General features: G+C 37.2%; 1 protein-coding gene across 1 annotated transcript; it reads left to right on the top strand.

Moving 5' to 3' along the window:
• The first annotated feature begins 10,754 nt into the window (after positions 1-10,754).
• Positions 10,755-19,118, top strand: serpinf2a (serpin peptidase inhibitor, clade F (alpha-2 antiplasmin, pigment epithelium derived factor), member 2a). The gene is made up of 9 exons (XM_046868442.1): positions 10,755-10,855; positions 11,022-11,150; positions 14,609-14,680; positions 14,957-15,203; positions 15,290-15,433; positions 15,536-15,724; positions 16,203-16,345; positions 16,963-17,164; positions 18,053-19,118. The coding sequence occupies exons 2-9, from the start codon at positions 11,124-11,126 to the stop codon at positions 18,424-18,426; spliced, it is 1,398 nt and encodes a 465-aa protein (XP_046724398.1). The 5' UTR covers positions 10,755-10,855; positions 11,022-11,123; the 3' UTR covers positions 18,427-19,118.
• The last annotated feature ends 1,339 nt before the right edge of the window (positions 19,119-20,457 follow it).

Genomic DNA, 20,457 nt, shown 5'->3' with positions numbered 1-20,457 from the left:
ACCTTTAATACACCATTTAAACGAAGTAAACAATAACAAACGAGGTGTGACGATACTGCACATGTCTGGTCCTAAAGCATTTCCGGTGGTGTGATTTATAAAGCGCAGAGAAAAAAAAAAAAACAGAACAGTTTTTTATATATTTTTTTTTTAAAAAGCTGAAAAATAAATGATAATGTGGAAATCCAGGAGCCATCAAATCAGACATCGAGGTGACAACTTTTCACTCAGAGCATTAAACGCTTACCTGCAGTACGGTATCCGGGTGTGTATTATCCGGGTGTGTTTGAGACCGAGTGCATCCACTACGAAAGAAGCGGTATATAATCTGGAAGCCTACATTTACTTTCTTAAAAGTCCGTAAAGATCAGAAATCATGTAGCGTGATACAAGATAGATGATGTTTAGCTTGTGTTTGGGTCGTTGCTATGGTAACCGGTGAGGTTATTAGTGTCCATTGTATTAGTCTGTGTGTCTACGCTAATAATAAGTTATAAATGATGCACTACAACTTTAAATAAGATTTAGAGATAACACCACAAGAACAGTGATTTGGAGTGATGGGAAGATCGGATCATTTTAGTGACTTGGTTCTTTGATCAAAAATAATATTACATGTGACATTTTCGCGGATCCTCCAACACGTTTACATGCACGAACTTAGACTATTAGAACTTAGACAAATTATGATGAACAAAATCTTCTGGTCCGTGTTGTTAGTCCTTTTGTCACGTGACTCCCATAATTATTGCAATCATAATGTCAAGATTCATACAAAAAAAAAATAGGATCTATTGCATTGTGTAGCATATATGGGAGTCACGTGTTAAAAAAAGTGAAAAGAAAAGTGGAGAGATGAACTACTCAATTCTTGTTCCTGTATGTAACCTAGGGAGATTTTGCGATGCTTCACTCATGCAAACATGAGCTCCAGTAGAACATGAAGGAATCTTCGATTAAACTCGTTCAAAATCCCTCACTACCAAGAACCCATGAACGCGTGTGCACGGGGCAGGAACGGTAAAGTAGCGTATAACACCACATGCGTGACCAAATTAATTGTTCCATCATAACTGCATTCATCATTATTCCATGTGATCCTTGTTGAGGTGGAAAAGTGTGTGTGAAAGGGTTTGAATGCTCAAACTGAGTGTAGTCATGAATAAACAAGAAGGTGCAATACAATGCTGACTAACGTCTTTTATGGAATTTATTAAATTCTAATTGATAATTTCTTGTTGGTTTTAGATGAAAGTAGATCTTCTCAGGTTGTTAGTCAGTATCCAGTCTTCTGTCTTCACTGCTATAATCCAAACGTCATGTTTTGTTTTGTTTTTTTTGTAAATCTAAACACTTTAATTTCCGACAGCAAGTTATATTCTGGTCTGAGAGAGCATGCGATCATCAAATACCATGAGTGTTAGCGAACCTGAAAATACAGACATCAAAGGAATAAAGGAAATACAACAATAGCGAATAAAATAAACACAACACGGGAACAAATATGCGCCAGATTATCAGCTTTGCAGATAGCAGACGCTATAAGATGTGCAGCACTGAAATGATTATTTACAGATTACAGATTTTTTAATAATTGTAAAACTTGAAAACATACATAACAATGACTGGGGTAAAAAAAAAAAAAAAAAAAAAAGGAAACTACAGTTAGCGCAGTGTCACTGTGCCTACCCATTTCGTATTGGAAATAAGATTTGTTTTTGCACATGCATGAAAACGCTAAAGAATCAATAGCGCTAGCGTTAGCCGCTAACCAGGAGCTAACGGCTAACGCTAGCGCTGTGGGTTCAAGATTTAAGATTTTTTTTTTTTTGTGGAAGAGTGATGATATTTATTAAAGTATGCTAAAATAATTAAAAATGTAATATTTTATGTAAAACACACACACACACACACACACACACACACACACACACACACACACACATCTGTATTACCGAAATGGAGTCTAACAAATGTAAACTATTTTAGTTTTTTTTTTCCATATTGAATGTTATTTAGCAAATTTTATTGATTATTTAATTTAAATATAATTGTATTACAAAAGTATATAAAACATAATTGCATTTATTTGATTTATTATATTAAATATGCCTGCTTGGTTAAATAATATATAAAATCATATTTTATAATATTTTATATTTAGAAAAAAACACATATGGCTGTAAAAGTCAGGTGTCCCAATACTTTTGCAAAGCCCGTCTCCCTCCCCCAATCTTGACCATGTCCTACAGAGGGACCATTGCGAGCATCCTGAGCAGCTGCATCACTGCCTGGTTTGTAAACTGCACCGTCTCAGATCACAAGACCCTACAGAATACAGTGAGAACAGCCAAAAAGAGCATTGGAGTCTCTCTCCCCGCTATCACAGACATTTACACGACACACTGCATCCGTAAAGCCAACAATATTGTGGAGGAACACACACACCCCTCACACACTCTTTACTCTCCTACAAACCAGACTGTGCAACATTTGTTTTCCTCAAGCTATTAGTCTCCTCAACACACAGAACTGAACTGTACCAAACTCACACACACACATACACATCCATGCTGTTTTGCACCTTCTAAGTGCTGCTCTTGCTGACATACCAGTAGAAGCATTGAGATGTTTAGAAGGGATAGCAGTGGAGTTTTTTAAAAGATTGTTTAACAAAAAAGTCTGGAAGGTGAGAGGAGACCTGAGGTAAAGACCCCCGCTTTAATTTATTCAATTTTGTAACATGCTATATATATATATATATATATATATATATATATATATATATATATATATATATATATATATATAATTTAATTTTGTAAAGATGATATATATATATATATCTTTACAAAATTAAATTAATTATGATTAAAGCTTTTACACTTATAAACCAGTCTATATATTTTTATTCCTACATTCCCTAATGCCTGAACCAGTGGCACCAGGGAGTTTGTTCTTTCCACAGTTGTCATTGTCTTATTAGGGATAAACTTATGAGGAACAGACTTACAGGCACTAAACTTATACATTCCAACTTCATAACCTGTTGATCTCTGTAAAGCTGCTTTGGGACAATGTCAACCCTGATAGATGGTGGGACAAGTCGAGCAGTGATAGATGATGGAGGGAGCATGGTGCATTGAGGTAGAGAGATGCATCAGTGCTTTAAATCTGATGCGGGTGGATACAGGAAACCAGTGGAGGGAGCATTCCAATTGGGTGGCTTAGAAGAACCTGTGGGAGGGTTAGTGGGGAAGTCTGAGAATGTCTATTTGAAGTGAAGACTGATGAATGGTCAAAACACAGAAGATCAACTGTTGCTGAAACCCTATACAGTGAGCTAGCAGGAAGGTGAAATGGCCTGCTGAGACACTGACAATGGGCCTCTGTATGAGAGCAAGGATGAGGTTTCCTTAATCATCACAAACTTGTGTGCAACTCTGATAAGACCGGTTTTGGCCTCAAGTTTGGCCAGCAAATATTTTATTTGGTGTTGGTTTCGGGGTAAAATGGTAAGAAATAATATCTAAACCTTTTAGTGAGCATCAGACTGTGTTTTGTATTATTTTATAAGTTATTTTAAAGCTTAACTTCCGGACAATGGTTTTATATTTATATAGATTAGAATCAATGCTAAAGGGTTTAAACTCTCAAACACAATGCCAGCCAGGATTGCAGTGGATACAGAGTTAATCCCAGATCTATCAGAAGTGCAAATGAAAAAGATTTAAAGTGTAAATATATGAACAACAAAAAAATAAAAAATCTACAGCAGTGAAAATGTGCAGACACTGTTGCAAAAGCTTAACAAGTAAGTATGTATAAGGCTTTATTTATTTATTTATTTATTTATTTTATTGGGCAGTTTTGACCCCCCTTTGCAGGGCTTTACGTTCACACACAGTGGAGCCTTCATACCATACAATGATGTAGTTGCTCAGAATGCTCTAAATGATGCAGTGGTAAAAACTTTTTAGAATCCCTGGGAAAAGATGAGCTTTCTTAGGACTCCTCAAGAAGTACAGGCTCTTCCTAACCAGAGCTGAAGTGTTTTGGTGCCAGGACAGATCCTCAGAGATGTGAACCCCAAAGAACTTAAAGCTGGAGACTCTCTCTACCTTAGTTCCATTGATGTAGACTAAGGAATGTCTCCTGCTGTTATATTTCCAAATGTCCACAATTAACTCTTTACTCTTAATCGCCTTGAGGTTCAGGTTGTTGGTGGCACCCCACACTGACAGTCTCCTTGTAGGCTGCTTTGTCGTTTTGCTGATCTGACCGACCTCAGTGGTGTCATCTGCATATTTGATTAAGATGTTGGAGTTATGCAGAGGAACACAGGCATTGGTGAACAGAGAGTAGAGAAGTGGGCTCAGAACACAGCCCTGAGGGATTCCAGTGTTCAGAATTAGGGTTAAGGATACCTGTTACCCAACCTAACAGACTGAGGTCCAGCAGTCCAGCATCAGGTAGGGAAATGGCTGTGTATGTCTCAGGTATGTATGTATATACCTGATCCAGTGTGTTGTCCCCTCTGGCAGTGCAGGAGACAGTTTATGTTTATGTTCATGGTATTTGGCAGGCATCTTTAACCAGAGTCTCTTACAATTACAATTATCTTATTCACACAACTGAACAGTTAAGATAAGGGTTCAAGAGCCTCTTTTAAGGGCCCAGCAGTGGCAGCTTAGTTAGCTTGGTGGGATTCAAACTCATGATCTGATTAGAGGTCCAACATCTTAACCACTGAGCCACCCCTTCCACAAATTAAAATGAAGGCATTAGATGAGGAAAGAAATACTGCCCTTCTTTCCCAACCAACCAACATTGAGCATCGTGTTAAGACATAAAACAAAAAGGTGTAAATTATAACTTTTAGGTTGAGTAATGTGAAAACACGGAGTTGCAGAGCTGTCCCCAAATCTTTGGCGTCGAAAGGGAATATTGGCTTGTTATGACAAAAGACAATGAATGGACAAAGAAAAGAGCCAAAAACTATAACCAGTGGAGGAAAAGCAGGCGGTAATCTAGGCAAGGTCTGTTTGTAGACACAAGCAGCAGCAGTGTAAGTGATGGAAACGCAGGACAGGAGTGGTGAAAAACAGTGGCAAGTGGTGTTTTGGGATTGTTGAGGGTACTTAAAAAAAAGTGAAATTGAATGAATTTTAATAAATGTAGCCAACCGCATATTCATCCTGCAGCTCCTGCTACCTTTCTTTTTCCACATACATGAGCTCAGAGATGCCTACACATTGCTAATGTCATTGAGATTGACGGGGAGAGGACACCTTCATGATAGAACTTTTTTTGAAGTTAACACCGTCGAAGATGGTGGTAAGATCTCTTCGGAATTCAGATGCAATCTTCACCTGAGCAAGTGAACTCACCTCTGCTGCACCTGGATCTCTTCATCCTCAACATCGGAGATACATTCATTACAATTCTATCATTGTTAAGGTTATCAACTGTTTACTGATGAGCGCAAAACTGTAGTAATTTTTGTCCTAAGCCATTTTCATGGTTCCTATGTAGAGCCATGTATAATAATCTTATGTATCTTCAGGCTGTTCATGTGGAGCCATCCTCAGAAGTGAGTGGTGAGATGGTAGAGAATCAGGATGGGCCAAATAGATCCAGAGTACAGCAGGGAACAGAATCTCATGAGCACGTGCAGCACAACAGAGAAAAAGAGCAAGAGGATTTTACCCGATAGGAAAATAATTCACTACAGGTCAAAGTACATACACGTTCACATACTCATTCAGGGGAATTTAGCAGATAAATTTACATTCCCCTCATGTTTTGTTAGACAGGAGGAGGAAAATTGAGACCTTGGACAAAGCCTGATGATAACCCAAACTCCTGGAGCTGTGAGACCACAAGACAATCCGCCACACCACTGCTGAAAAAGTCTAAAAAGAAAAAGTCTGAAAAAGTCTGAAAAGTCTGAAAAGAAAAAGTCTGAAAAGTCACTCATACAAGGGTCAGCCTGGTGTTTATTGCCCAATAAATTGCTCACTAATAATGTACACTGTGTACTTATTAATAAATTGTCTTATAAGGCTGTTTGCTACCGTATGCAATTTATGATATTTCCTGAAAATGTGTAAAAAGATTCCTGGGTCATGAACAGGCAAACACCCTGTGCCTGGAACTCTTCTCTACACTGAGACACATAAATAAAAACTGGATGCCCAAGCTCTGGATGGAGTTCTCTTTCATTAGAGACCACTCTCTGCAGTAGAGGATGGTTTCACATAAATAACCTAAAGATCCATGAAGTTACTGAGCAACTCAAGAACGATGAGGATGGATTTGGACTGTAATTAATATCAACAATCCGCTACAATGGCTCATGACCACAACTGGCATGAACAGTTCTGCATTTAAGCACTTTCTCTGAACAGTTTACTGAATAGCACAAATCAACAATGATGGAACTGTAATGAATGGACATTCGGTGGCACCCAGTTGAAGATGGTTTCCCTTTCTCTCAGGGTTTCGTCCTCATGCCATCTCAGGCAGTTTTTCCTTTTCGTTCGGAGATAAATTTACAGTTATAAGAAACAAACTTATAGGCACTAAACCGATACATTCTTGAATACAACTTTATACCCATAAAGCATCTTTGAGACAATGTCTGTTGTTAAAAACTCTATACAAATAAAAATAATTAGAATTCAATTTAATGGAATCTTGTGGTATACATATATTAATGACTCAACAACAGATCACTGCTCAGATGAGCAAAATGAAATTAATGCAGCAACCGTAACTTCTGCACCACTTATGCATTGACTACTGCTGTTTACGGAGAAAAGTACAGTAAAAACTGGGAAATTCACATGTACGTGCAAAGGTCAAATCATGATAGTGAATCAAATATTTGATGCCAAATTAATGCACATGGCAAAAAGAATTGTGGATTGTTTGGGATCCAGAAATATCCCCAGGAAAAATAAAAGAAGGAAATATAATTAGCAGGAGGGTTTTAAATAACATCAGGGTAGCTAGCTCACTCATTGTAAGGTATGTCAAGATTTTCTGCCTGCTGCTTGCAAAGTGAGGCTAACCTTTGATCTGTTGGCATCAGGCCAGGTGTTTCGAGACCACCTGAGCTCTTTTGAACATTGTTTCTATAAGGTGACGCATCTTATGTTGCTTAATACCGGAGTACACAAAATGTCTGAATACACCAATTTTATATATATATATATATATATATATATATATATATATATATATATATATATATATATATATATGAAAATAATAAAAAAAAACTTGAGACACTGTGTAAAATGTAAATGAAAACAGAATGCAATAATTTGCAAATCTCATAAAAACATTTCAAATGTTTAAAATGAAAACATATACCATTTTAAGAAAAATAATAAGGTCATTTGGGACAAGGGCCATGTTTACCACTGTGTAGCATCACGTCGTCTGTCTATATACATCTGGGAACTGGGAGACCTTTATATGAAGTTTTGGGAGTGAAATGTTGTCCCATATGTGTCTGATACAGGATTCTAGCTTCTCAACAGTTCTGGGTGTCCTTTGTTGTATTTCTTGTTCCATGATGCACCAAATGTTTTCAAATGGTGAAAGGTCTAGACTGCAGACAGGCCAGTTCTGCACCTAGACTCTTCTACTACGAAAAATTAATGTTGAGGAACATTATTCTGAAATTGTTCCACAATTTGTAGACACAGTCTTTTACAGATTGATGACTCTGGCCATCTTTACTTCTGCCAGACTTGTATCTATGATACACTTTTTATATTCAATTATTTTACTAACCTGTTGTCAATGAACCTTCTTAGAGGCTAAATGTTTCTCCAAATGTTTCATTTTAATAACGCTTATTTTTATTTTTGTTGTTTTTGGAGACGTGTTCTAATTCAAAAGCAATCTACTTTAATATAACCTTATTTTTTCCCTACAAATGCTAATTTCCTCAATTTAAACATTTGGTATGTTTTCTATGTTTTATTGTGAATAAAATATGGGTTTATAAGTTTTTCCAAATTATTGCATTCAGATTTTATTTACATTTTACGCAACATTTTTGGAATTAGGGTTGAACATGTAAATGTATAGATAAATATTTGACTTTTTTATTTTTATTTATTCCAGTATTATGATTTATTCTAATATTATGTTTTTTGAATAGGTAAGACTTATTAAACTTCCGCTTCCTGAATTTCTGCGAGAAACACTTATGCCTCTGGTGTAGAAAATACTGTATAAGCAAGTAAAAAGTCTCTTTGCTGCCATCATGTGTTTGCATTTATATTTGCAATCCTGGGGCCAGTGCTTCTGACAATGTGACCTCAAACTGACCGGTCATAACATATTTATATATCTTAATAAATCAATAATACCTTTTTAGAGGAGTGAAGAAAAGCGTGAGAGCCTGCTGTTGAACCTTACTGACATTACACCACAGTGCATATAGTAAATACGCGGCTTTTCTATTGCGCATGCGTAGTTCAGACCGCATAGCTATGACTCTAATTAACACACCACTAGATGGAGGAAATGTGCACTTTTTCTGCACCTTCTAACAGAAAATGAGATAGAAGGTGGAACAACGTTTAAACAGTATTGTTGCTGCTCACCTGAATAGACTTTGGCATCATGCTGCAGGTCATATTTGAGGTGACCGATGAACATTTCTCCTACAGGCATGTATAATTTGATGTGACCGATTAGGCTGAAGATGCAGGTACAGGTGATGCTGAAGCAGCCATGCTGGTTCTGGTAATCTTTGTTTTTTTTTTTTACAATAAATTTAAAAACAAATTAGAGAAAGAAAAGAACAAACTGAAAACCAGTGGCACTGGTGTTTTGGAAGATGCCTGAAAAAAAAAAACATGAATAAACCCAATTAAAAAAACTATAAATATTTTTTACAAGACTGTGACAATGAACTTGGAGCTAAAGGTGAGATTCATTTTCCAAATCTACAATGATGACGAATATTGGTGAACTCAACCAGGCTTCTTTGAACATCTTTAGAGGCTGGAGCATAAAACTTTCCTTTCACTTGAACTAGGAGACCCAAACCTGTTCCAGGATGACGATGCCCCTGTGCACAAAGCCAGCTCCATGGAGATCTGCTTTCCATGGGTTGGATTGGAAGATGCTACAGAGCTCCAATCTCTTGTGAATGAATGAGCACAAATCTCCACAAAAAAGATAGATAGATAGATAGATAGATAGATAGATAGATAGATAGATAGATAGATAGATAGATAGATAGATAGATAGAGTGGAACATCTTCTCAAAAGATTACATGTTTATTATAAGAGCAAAGAGAGACTCAATGGTTCAAAAAGCACATACCATATAGTCAGGTGTCCACCAACTTTTCTCAGATGCTGTCTGAAGCGTTATTGTGAAATCAGGGAATTGTTTGTGACTTCTAGTAAGAGATACATGACAGCAGTTACTTGTGGATTGCTCTGTAGATTGTGTTTCTGTGAACACTGTTCTGCTGATGGTGAAAGAAAACATTTAGAAGCAAAGCTTCTTGTATCTTGCAACAGCCATAGTTTTATTAATGCTGTAACTGGCACTGTTTATTTGCCTGTTAAAAATCAGTGGAAGCTCATTTAAAATGAACATGAAATAGAGCAAAAGTTAAAAAGTGGCCACCTGCATTTGAGGACGACATGGCAAACTGTGTTCACAAACGAAAAAAGAGCCCATGCACTGATTTCCATTAACGAATCATGAGTGTTTTAAATGAAGATCACTGGCATCCAATATTGATTGTCGCCCTTGTCCCTTGTGCACAGAAATGATTAGATATTCAACTGTGAATTAATATTATGTTATTCTGAAATTGTTCCACAATTTGTAGACGCAGTCTTTCACAGATTGGTGAAGCTCTGCCCAGAGACTCTGTCCCTCTATGATACACTATTTATCATTTTACTGACCTGTTGTGAATTATCCTCATTAGCAAAATGTTTTTCTAACTGTTTTTCATTTTATTAACATTTCCTTTTCCAGTCTTTTGTTACCCCGTCCTGAATTCTTTGAGACGTGTTGTAGCTGTCAAATATAAAAGACCCTTTTTTTTTAAATGATAACTGATTTTCCTCACTTAAAACTTTTGATGTTTTCTATGTTTTATTGTAAATTTAAAAAATGTTGGTTTATGAGATTTGCATATCATTGCATTCTGTTTTTATTTACATTTTACACCGTGTAACCAACTTTTTTGGAATTAGAATTGCAATTATTTTTCTTCCCGCTGTCCTCTACATCTGCCTCTTTCAACCCAACTACCTACATGTCTCCCTCACCACATCCATAAACCTCCTCTTTGGCCTCCTCTTTTCCTCTTTCCTGGTGGCTCCATCCTCAGCATTCTTCTATTGATATACCCCATGTCCCTCCTCTGCACATGTCCAAACATCTCAATCTCACCTCCCTCACCTCGTCTTCAAAACGTCCTACATGCGCCGTCCCTCTAATAAACTCATTTCTAATCCTGTCCATCGTCATCACTCCCAACGAAAACCTCAACATCTTCAGCTCTGCTACCTCCAGCTCCACCTCCTGTCTTTTACTCAATACCACTGTCTCTAAACCATACAACATCTCAGGTCTCACCAAAGTCCTATAAACAATTAGATTTTATTTATTTCACGTATTAGACCATATTAGAGATTGCGGTTTTCTTATTACCCCAGTACTGTATGTGCTGATTACCCAGCATGCCTCTCTGGACAGTGGAACCCCTTGCCTGAAGTGCAACAGTATGTGTTTTGGAGGCTTCAAGGTCCTGTGTGGGTGGAAATGGCACCAATCCAGAGCACACAAGATAAGAAAATTGTACGTAACTATTATAACAACTATTGTGCGATCTGAAGATAAAATTAATTCTTCCTTCATTGCTTTTATATGTTGGTTATAATCATATATACTCGAGGATGTGGCTGTGTAATTCATTGAAGCTGATCCATGACTGATATTGCGCTTTCATGTTTTGTGTATGTAGATGTAGGAAGACAAATCAATGAATAATAAAATATTAACCAGCAGCAGGGTGAGTGGAAGAGGGTGAGCTGCAGCGATCTGTCCAGGAGCTACATCGCTTAAAATGATCACCAGTCCAAACGTGGGTTTGGTAAGTCAAAATCCTTTATTACGCTCTTCAAAATGGCTCTCAGTCTCGGCTAACTTTGCTGAAGAATGTTCGATACGAGAAATGTTCTTGAAATGTGTAAAAATGTCTGAATTTTATATTTTAATCTTTAATCCCTGTGCAGTCTGGGCCTCTCATGACCCTGATCATGAGGATTACATGACTTTATGCACGTTTAGTATGTTGATTATTATTATTTTTTAAACATTTGCAGCTGTTATTTCATTTTTCACTGATTTGTTATCCAGCAATAAAAAATTAATGCAATTATTAATCATATTAATCGATATGAAATGCATTACTATATATTTCTTTTCAGAATCATTTTTATTGGCAAGTATCATGGGTTGCATGCACAAGACATTTGTCACGGTGTGCTGGTGCTCTAAATTATGTATAAAAAAAAAAATTATGAAAAATAAAATAATAAATAAAGAGAAAGACATTGCTGTTGCAGGGTCTGTAAAGTGAGGCAGTGCAATGATCATTTTTCCCAAATAAAACAAAGGTGCAGTTTTGCAATACAATAGACCTTGTTGAGTGTGTTTTTTTTACCGAAAATTTTAAATGAATAAATACATTTTTTTGTTATATATAAAACTTAGAGAATTAAGCTCACCCATCGTGAATGTAAAGAATTGCTCGACGCAAATGCAAACAAAGCTGTAACTGATTTGTACGCTTCTGTTTAGAGGTGCGTGGGTAGAGGTCACATGGATTTAACTTTCACAACCTCTTGGAAGACCTTGTTCACAAAAATAAAACCTAAATGAACAGAAATAGCCTAGTAATAATGGCATTAAAATTACTACTCTCGAAAAACAAACGTATTATTTACCCTGCAGTCTATTCAATTCTGTAAAGCTGCTTTGGGTCTGTGGTTAAAATGTAACTTGCCATAAACTTAAATATAATCTTGAATTGAATCCTATTGTGAATTAAAAATAAAAGTGATCTAGTGAACTTCTTATGTAATATTATATGCTGGGGTTTTTAGTTTTTTTTTACAGAATAAAATTCCATGAGCTGCCAACGACAGGTTTATACAGTATGTCAAGGGCATGGTTTCTTTTGCTTGTCCTACGAATGATTTACAATGGACACTGATTGTATATTGTCAGAGTACAAACTGAAACGCATTTCAGGCATAATCGTTAGCTGTTTTTCAGACCTTTAGATCTCCAGGTTCACCATAATACAGCACCCCTGGAGCAGAGAGGGTTAAGAGCCTTGCTCAAGGGCCAAACAGTGGCAGCCTGGCAGTGCTGGGGTTTGAACCACCAACCTTCCGATCAGTCACCCAGAACCCAGACCAATGAGCTTCCACTATAATTTGGAGCATAATTAAAGTCTCTATTTACTAGATTACTTACTTATACAGCATGGTTTACTTGTCCAGCTTGTTAGCATTACAATTTCCTATCACTGGACTAAGACGCTCAAACTTGGTCCAGTGTGACTATGCCTGAGTGAAAAAATCAGGAAGACAAGATATGTTAAGTTTAGTGTAGGACTCAATGTTCCATTAACCTCCTCAGCTCCCACTGTACAACCTATTGGATAACCTGGAACACTGACTCCCTGTTACATTCCTAAATTTAGTAGAAATCCTTTCCAAAAGTCTAGACATTCACATTATTTCCCAGATGCCCTCATCCAGAGTGACAATTATCTTACTTATACAAGTGCACTTGAGATGCAGAGCCTGGCTCAAGGGCCAGTTTGGTTAATCTGGGATTTGAACTCATGACCCTCTGATCAGATGCCCATCATCTTAACCACTGAGGTACGAACTCTCAGTGGAGGTTTTTATATTATAATTGGTGTTTAAATGAACAAATGCTTAATGGGTTTGGAGAGTGGGTGTTCATATACTTTTGGTCGTAAAGTGTGCATTTAATGGTCTTTTTTTAATGTTTACATTTTTTTAGGACCTTATTATGGAATCTTAATCCGCTTTGATTTATAAGTCTGTCCAGAATTTACAGTATTTCCATTTGTTAGCTTCAGTTAGCTTTGTTTGTGACCAAGTGTATGGCGTTTTTTCCATCCTGCAAAAGGGAAATAGATAGATAGATAGATAGATAGATAGATAGATAGATAGATAGATAGATAGATAGATAGATAGATAGATAGATAGATAGATAGATAGATAGATAGATAATTCTTTCCATCTGAAAGTAATAACACACTTTCTTTTTGTAATTGTGAAACTGCATACTGTGGATGCTGTAAAAAAAAAGTCAGCTATTTTATCTAGCTGACTTCTGATTGGATGGTTGTGGGTTCAAATCCCAGCACCATCAAGCTGCTGCTGGGCCCCTGAGCAAGGCCCTTCACATTCAACTGACCTGGTGTATAAATGAGAGAACTATAAACTCCGTATAAGGGCGTCTGCCAAACGGCGTAAATGTACAGTAAATGTAAATCTGAGGAGAAAGATGTCGGCTGTAAATTCACACTTTAACACTAGATGGCATTAAGACTGTTTTTAGACGATGGAGCCCTAAAAAGAAATATTTGGCACTGAATATACATAATTTGTACTATTTTCGTCTGAAATGTTGACCTTCGCGACTCCTTTTTACATTGAAAACGCTGCATTATACTACGGTATTGTGTAAAATGTTTACAGAATAAAGGATATACAAATAAATTCAGATTTAAATGAAGTAGAGGCACTAACTAACGTCCACCTGAAACAATTGTAATACATTTTTTTTGTTGTCATTTAAAAAAAAAAAACAATAAGCGAAAAAAAAAATAGGCAAAACACAAACTGACTTTTCACCAACATAGTTTCAACATCTCATAGCTTTACTAGGCATGTGTCCAGAACTCCTTCTTTTAAGTCCAACTCCCACCTACTCTCAATTCCTGACCAGTTCTGCCTGTTCCCACATTTATTTATGTTTGGGATCTTTTTGATGGACGTTTTTGTTTGTTCTATTTCTAAAATGTTTTTGAAGAAAAAACATTTACATTTGTGCCATTTGGCAGATGACATCATTCAGACGGCCTTACTCAAGCAGTGACTAGCTTGAAATTTGAGCTCATGACCTTCTGAACAGAAATCCTACATCTGAAACCTTTTGGGAGGGAGGGTTAAACAGTGATAATTCGTTACAAAGTTATAGGAAGGTGGTAGCTCACTGGTTGAGACATTTGGCTTTGGATCGGAAGGTCACAGGTTTAAATCCCAGTACTACCAAGCTGCCACTGCTGGGCCTTTCAGCAACTGCTCAGCTGTAAGTTGCTCTGGAGAAGGGCATCTGCCAAATGTACTCAAACTCAAATTATTCGCAGCTGATGATTGGGGCTATACCATAGGTGAGAGGGTTGGATGAAAAGCTTCATGTGTCTTGGGCTAAAATTAAATATGGAAAAGTGTCAATTTCTGTTGCACACAACTACATAAGGCTTATTCTGATGTGTTCCAGGTCAACGTGGAGAATATGAAGCTCGGGCCTTCACTGCTGATGATGCTCTGTTTACTTAGACATGGACTGACAGTAAGACTTCCTTATAGATACAAAATCTGTCTATGTTATTTGTTTGAAATAAATAAATAACACCAACCTTAATCCTAGCAAGCTCAAAGCATCGTGAACCCTTGCCAAAATTTGATTCTATTGAATTTATTACTGTATAATTCAGATGTATGAAATTTAGATTGGAACAAAAGCTATGATCAGATTTTAGATTTAGATCAGATATAGATTTCCCAATCTAACACTGTTTTTAAAAAAAGTCTAACTGTAATGTCCTTTCTTTTATGCTACCTGAAGGGTGAAGTCTATACAGCGTCTCCTGAGAACACCAATCTGGACAGCTCTTTTCTGTTTAATGGCACCGGTACGCCACAGCGGGTTCCTGAGGAATGCAACTTGAGCCTGGAGACTCAGCGGGCAGTTGGTGGTGCTATAACTCAATTGGGACTAAAGCTACTAGTGAATCTGCAGCCTGGAACTGAACAACCAAACGTCGTTCTGTCTCCACTGAGTATTTCTCTTGCACTTTCACAGTTAGCTTTGGGTACGTGGGACGAACTGTAGTCGATCGTCATTTTCATCATTTTTAACATTCATGCATTTCTAATATATATATAATATGTTATTCAGGTGCCAGGAACGAGACCGAGAAGCAACTGTTAGGAGCTTTACATGCAGCTTTGCTATCTGACTATTATAAAACTTTAAGCTGCCTACAAGAACAACTGATTGTCAAGGCCGTTAAAGTGGCCTCTCGTATCTACCTCAAACCAGGTGAGCATGAGCTTAGCTAAAACTCTACGTCTCTCGACTCTTTGCTCACTGAACCTCGGCAGCTGAGATCAGATTTTTGCTTTTCTTTTCATATATGAACAGGCTTTGGCCTGAGGAAGGAATTTCTGGAACGATCCCTTCAGCTGTTCAGATCATCACCCAAACCTATTACTTCTGTAGAAGAAGTTAATCAGTGGGTCGAGGAGGCTACAGATGATAACATCAAGAACTTTTTGTCCATTCTTCCACCCAGTGTGGTCTTGATGCTGATAAACGCTGTTCATTTTAAAGGCAAGTCATAACTGGATGTAATAATCATATTGTAACAGAAAAAGATACAATTTCCACGATTTATATTCATATTTGTCTTGCAAGCACTATAGACTATCAGTGGTGGACGAAGTACACAAACCATGTACTTGAGTCGAAGTAGGTAAAATATTACTTCAGGAAAAGTAAAACTTTTTAAACTTTCCCTTGAGGAAAAGTACAAAAGTATTTGCCTTCAAATGTACCTAATTATCCAAAGTATTACGGCAATAATGTTCCTATTATCGTTTTGCTTAATAAACTCAGTTTATAAGAGAAGACTCTGTTACTAGTAATGCACCAATCTATGAATAGAATGCTATTAATGAGTCAAACACTGATTTTTATCTATTAAAATCACTTTAGAAAACATGATTCAACTCAAAAAACATTTTTATTGAGTAAAAGCAACTGTGCAAACACGGTGCAAAATAACAAGTTCTTGTGTTTGGATCTTCAGGGGAGTGGAAGTCTCGCTTTGATGCACGTTTCACTACCAAGGATCTTTTCTACATTGACAGACAGACATCTGTAAAGGTGGACATGATGATGGGATCCAAACATCCTCTCAGCATGTTTGTGGATGGAGAGCAGGGCATACAGGTATTATAGCTTGATGGAACTAAAAACAAGCGTATGAACTCAAACAATAGGAACAGAACAACTATACATTTTACTCATTCATGCAATTATCCGATCAGTTTATCATATCGCACCAGAAGAAGGCTATTGTTTATTATGATGAGTCACCCAGAGTCTTTAGACAAAAACGTAAAGCAACAATATAAAACACAGGCACCTAAATTAGACAGTAAGACATTGAGGGAGAAGAAAAGTCTCCCTTTCAGCTCGATCTAGTCTGGAGGCTTCTCCTGCACTGAAGTCATCCTGTCTCAAGAGCTGATGTTGTTTCGTCATTCTGTCTAAAGTCATGATGCATGGAAACCCTCGATCAGCAGTTTCTCCAACTCAAACTAGGGCCAGCAAACATGCCACAGTTAGACATTGAGATATTATTTTTCTAATCCTGGTGTTGATCATTTAGCGATGATCAACATGATTTAATGCATTGGGCTTCTGCAATATCAGATAAATGAGAAGAGCTTCTGAAGAACCTAAAACTAAGCAACGACTCATTCTTTCATTGCATGTTCTTCTACCTTTTTTTAATCTCTAACAAAACCCAGTCTGTTTCAAAATTTTCCTTCTTATCCATCTAGGTTGCTCGATTCCCTTTTCAAAAAAACATAAGCTTCCTGGTGGTCATGCCCATGCAATCAGAAAATTTGTCAAGAGCAGCAGCCAACCTCAACATCTCGGAGCTTTACAGAAGGCTTCCAAACGAAATCCCGATGCTCGTCAAACTGCCCAAGTTCAAACTGGAATATAAACAGGATTTGCAACAAGCGCTCACAAGCATGGGTGAGGGATCTCAAATATACTGATTTTGTTTTTAAAATTTTGATGCTCCTGGTTATTGTGCATTTCTCATGGGTTCTGGGTGGACACCATTGATCAAGAAGAAAATGCATGTTCATCCAAAGACGTATTTACCAGAGGTGTAAAGCATACCTGAAAATCATACTTGAGTCAAAGTATAGATACCCTACTGCAAAACTTACTCCATTATGAGTTACAATTCACAAGTACTTTAACATGATTTAACTCATATTGAACGTAGGTTTAAAGATGCACTAGACCTCAAGACCAATACACACGTTAGTGAAAAGCCAAAAACAGTTGATTTGTGAGATTTTATTTCCTAAAATACAAATGAAATTGTACCTCAACACTGCATTAACCATCAACACGACAACGTCTTTAAAACGCCAAAACAAAGATAATAAAAAAATACAAAACAGTAAAGCAATTTTCATCATGTCAACATGGACTAATAAAATGAAATCATTTTCGAAAAATTGTAAAACCAAATATACAGAGCTGTCTGTGATTTGATGCACCACTCAGTCCCAGAGAGGGTCAATATTTTGATTAAACTTCAAAAAAAGCACTTTTTGGACTGAAAATGAGGCCGGCAGTGTTGAAAAGTCGCTCCCAGGCAGCAGATGCAGGTAGGGGAGTGTTGATCTTAATGACATCGTCAACAGAGGTGCAAAATGTAATTGGTAACGCTCATCATCAATTAAATTATAGTGAAGTAAAAAAGTGCATCTATAGTGAAGTAAAAAAGTACATCTACTTAAATACAGTAACTAAATACATTTACTTAAATACACCACTGGCATTTACCCGTTACTCCTCTTTGAATTTGAATCTTAATTTTACATTTTGTCTGATTCTCTTGTCCAGGTTTGGGTGCACTATTCTCTGGCCCTAATCTGTCTGGTATTGCAGAAGGCCCTCTTGTAGTGTCTGGTGTCCAGCATGCCTCCAGTATAGAGTTAAACGAGGAGGGTGCTCAGGCCTCGGCTGCTACCTCGGTCACTCTGGTGCGCACCATCCCCATCTTTGCAGTCAACATGCCATTCATCTTTGCCATAGTGGACGATGTTTCGCATGCACCCCTCTTCCTCGGGACGGTCACCAACCCGAATCCTGGAGCCACAGCCGAATTAAGCGATGACCCCGAAATCTTACGTTTCCTCAGCAGCAACATGCCAAGCGATAAACCTCAGAATGATGACCCGTATTGGGATAACATGCTCCATGACGAGTCTCAATGAACCAGAAAACAAACGCGTCTCCCAAACGTCAGAATTGATGAGGGGCAGATTGGCCTGAGTTGAGCACAGAAATGCATGGACCTCTCCCAATCCAGACACTGTACCTACACATGCACATTTTTATGATCCGATCAGCCGTAATGCCACAGGACATGGATAAAAAAAAACAAAAGAAACCTAGATATTTAAAGTATGTTCAAATGACTTTAAACATTAGTTTTATATTCCATTTGTAATGAGTTGTCAATCATATATCCAATCATATTTACGTTTTGTTATGTTTTGTGCTTCTTCTTCCTTTTTGTTTTTTCTTCATGAGAAACTGCATGTTGTCGGGAGGTGGAGGCGATGTAGCTTTTTCTCCTTCTCTGGTCAGAAAGTGAAACTGTAGCAATTAAATTGTCACAAGGTCACAACTCTGTTCTGACATTGCATTTCTGTAAATTATAATAATGCCGAAATTTTTTGCATCTATACTGCTTTCAAACTTTTATAGTAACTTCTATAATTGTAGGTAAAACAGACTTATAATATAATATAACATTATATATATACAGTACACTGCAAAGGTTTTTGCAAGGTTTTGGCAGTTGCTAAAAAGTAAGAATGCTTTCAAATATATATTTTTAATGGGTTTTATTTATCCATTTACATAATGCAGACAAGTGAAGCAAATAAAAGCATCAAATCAATATTTGCTGTGACCACCCTTTGGCTTTCACACATGCACGCTTTGTACACTTGCACTAATGATCATCAATTTCATATGTAGGTTAAAACACAGTCATTAACTGAAACAGAAATAGCTGTGTAAGAGCTTCAGACTAGGTGAGGAACATCCAAACTCTGCTACTTGAGGTGAGGTTGTGGAAGACAGTTTCATATCACAGGTCTTACACCATGGCAAGACTGTAAAAAACATTCTACTGCATCAGCAAAATCTCTCCCAGTCCAAGTTTTCAAAGCAGACTGGGGTCTTAAAATGTGCTGTTCAAACTATTTTGAAGAAACCCAAAGAAATGGGCAATGTTGAAGACCGTTGATGCAGTGGTTGAGCAAGGAAACTTAATGCAGCAACTGAAAGACTGAAAAAAATGTCATGCTTAATAAACTTCAACATCAGAAAAAGTCCAGCAGTGCTATCAGCAAAGAACTGGCTGAAACCAATTAGAGACAGAAATACCCATGTACTATCTGCAGAAGTCTGGTCAGAAGTGGTCTTCATTGAAGAACTGTGGCCAAAAAGTCATACCTTTGACATGAAAACAACTCAACTATGCACAAAAACATAGGAACTAAGGAGCAGAAAAATGGTAGCAGGTGCTCTGGACTGGAATATTTGAAATATTTGGCTGTAGCTTGAGGCTGTTTGCCAAAGGGCTGGGTACAATAATGAAAGTCTGCAGGCAATGGTGAAGCATGGTGGAAGATTCTTTGCAAGTTCGGGGCTTCATCTTTGCAAATGGAGTTGGAGATATTGTAAGGTTAATGGTGTCCTCCATGCTGAGAAATATAGGCAGCTACTTATCCATCAGGGAGGCATCTGTTCAGCTCCACATTAATTCTGCAGCAGAGCAAAACCCCAAAACATACAGCTAATGTCATTAAAAACTATCTTCAGTGAAGAGAAGCAATAGTTTTGGCCCCCATAGAGATCTAATCTCAACATCATCAATGGGATTAAATAAAGAGATTGAGGATTTGATGGAGCCTACATTTAGTTCTGCATGATGTTCAGAACAACCCACCTGCCGAGTTTCAATAAATACTTAAGTGTACCGAGAAGAATTGATGCTGTTTTGCAGGAAAATTGTGCTCACACCAAATATCGTTTTGATTTGGATTTCTCGTCTGCTCACTTAAATACTTTCTATTTTGTTAATTAATAAAAATAAAGTATTAACACTTCTATTTTTGAAAGCATTTTTACTTTACAGCCTTTTTTTCACACCTGCCTAAAGATTTTGCTCCGTATATAAATGACAATTTGTGTTATATAATGATGATTGGTCATAATAATCCAGATGATAG

Source organism: Silurus meridionalis, chromosome 15 (assembly GCF_014805685.1).
Source record: "Silurus meridionalis isolate SWU-2019-XX chromosome 15, ASM1480568v1, whole genome shotgun sequence".
Classification (NCBI taxonomy): Eukaryota; Metazoa; Chordata; class Actinopteri; order Siluriformes; family Siluridae; genus Silurus; species Silurus meridionalis.
The sequence above is the reverse complement of the archived record's forward strand: the minus strand, read 5'-3'. Positions and strand labels throughout refer to the sequence as shown.

Bases quoted from the DNA above. Each gene is read 5' to 3' on its own strand.
- serpinf2a (XM_046868442.1), top strand. From the start codon at position 11,124: ATGATCACCAGTCCAAACGTGGGTTTG. The intron at 15,434-15,535 runs GTGAGCATGAGC...ATATATGAACAG, and splicing joins TCGTATCTACCTCAAACCAG to GCTTTGGCCTGAGGAAGGAA. The intron at 15,725-16,202 runs GCAAGTCATAAC...TTGGATCTTCAG, and splicing joins AAACGCTGTTCATTTTAAAG to GGGAGTGGAAGTCTCGCTTT.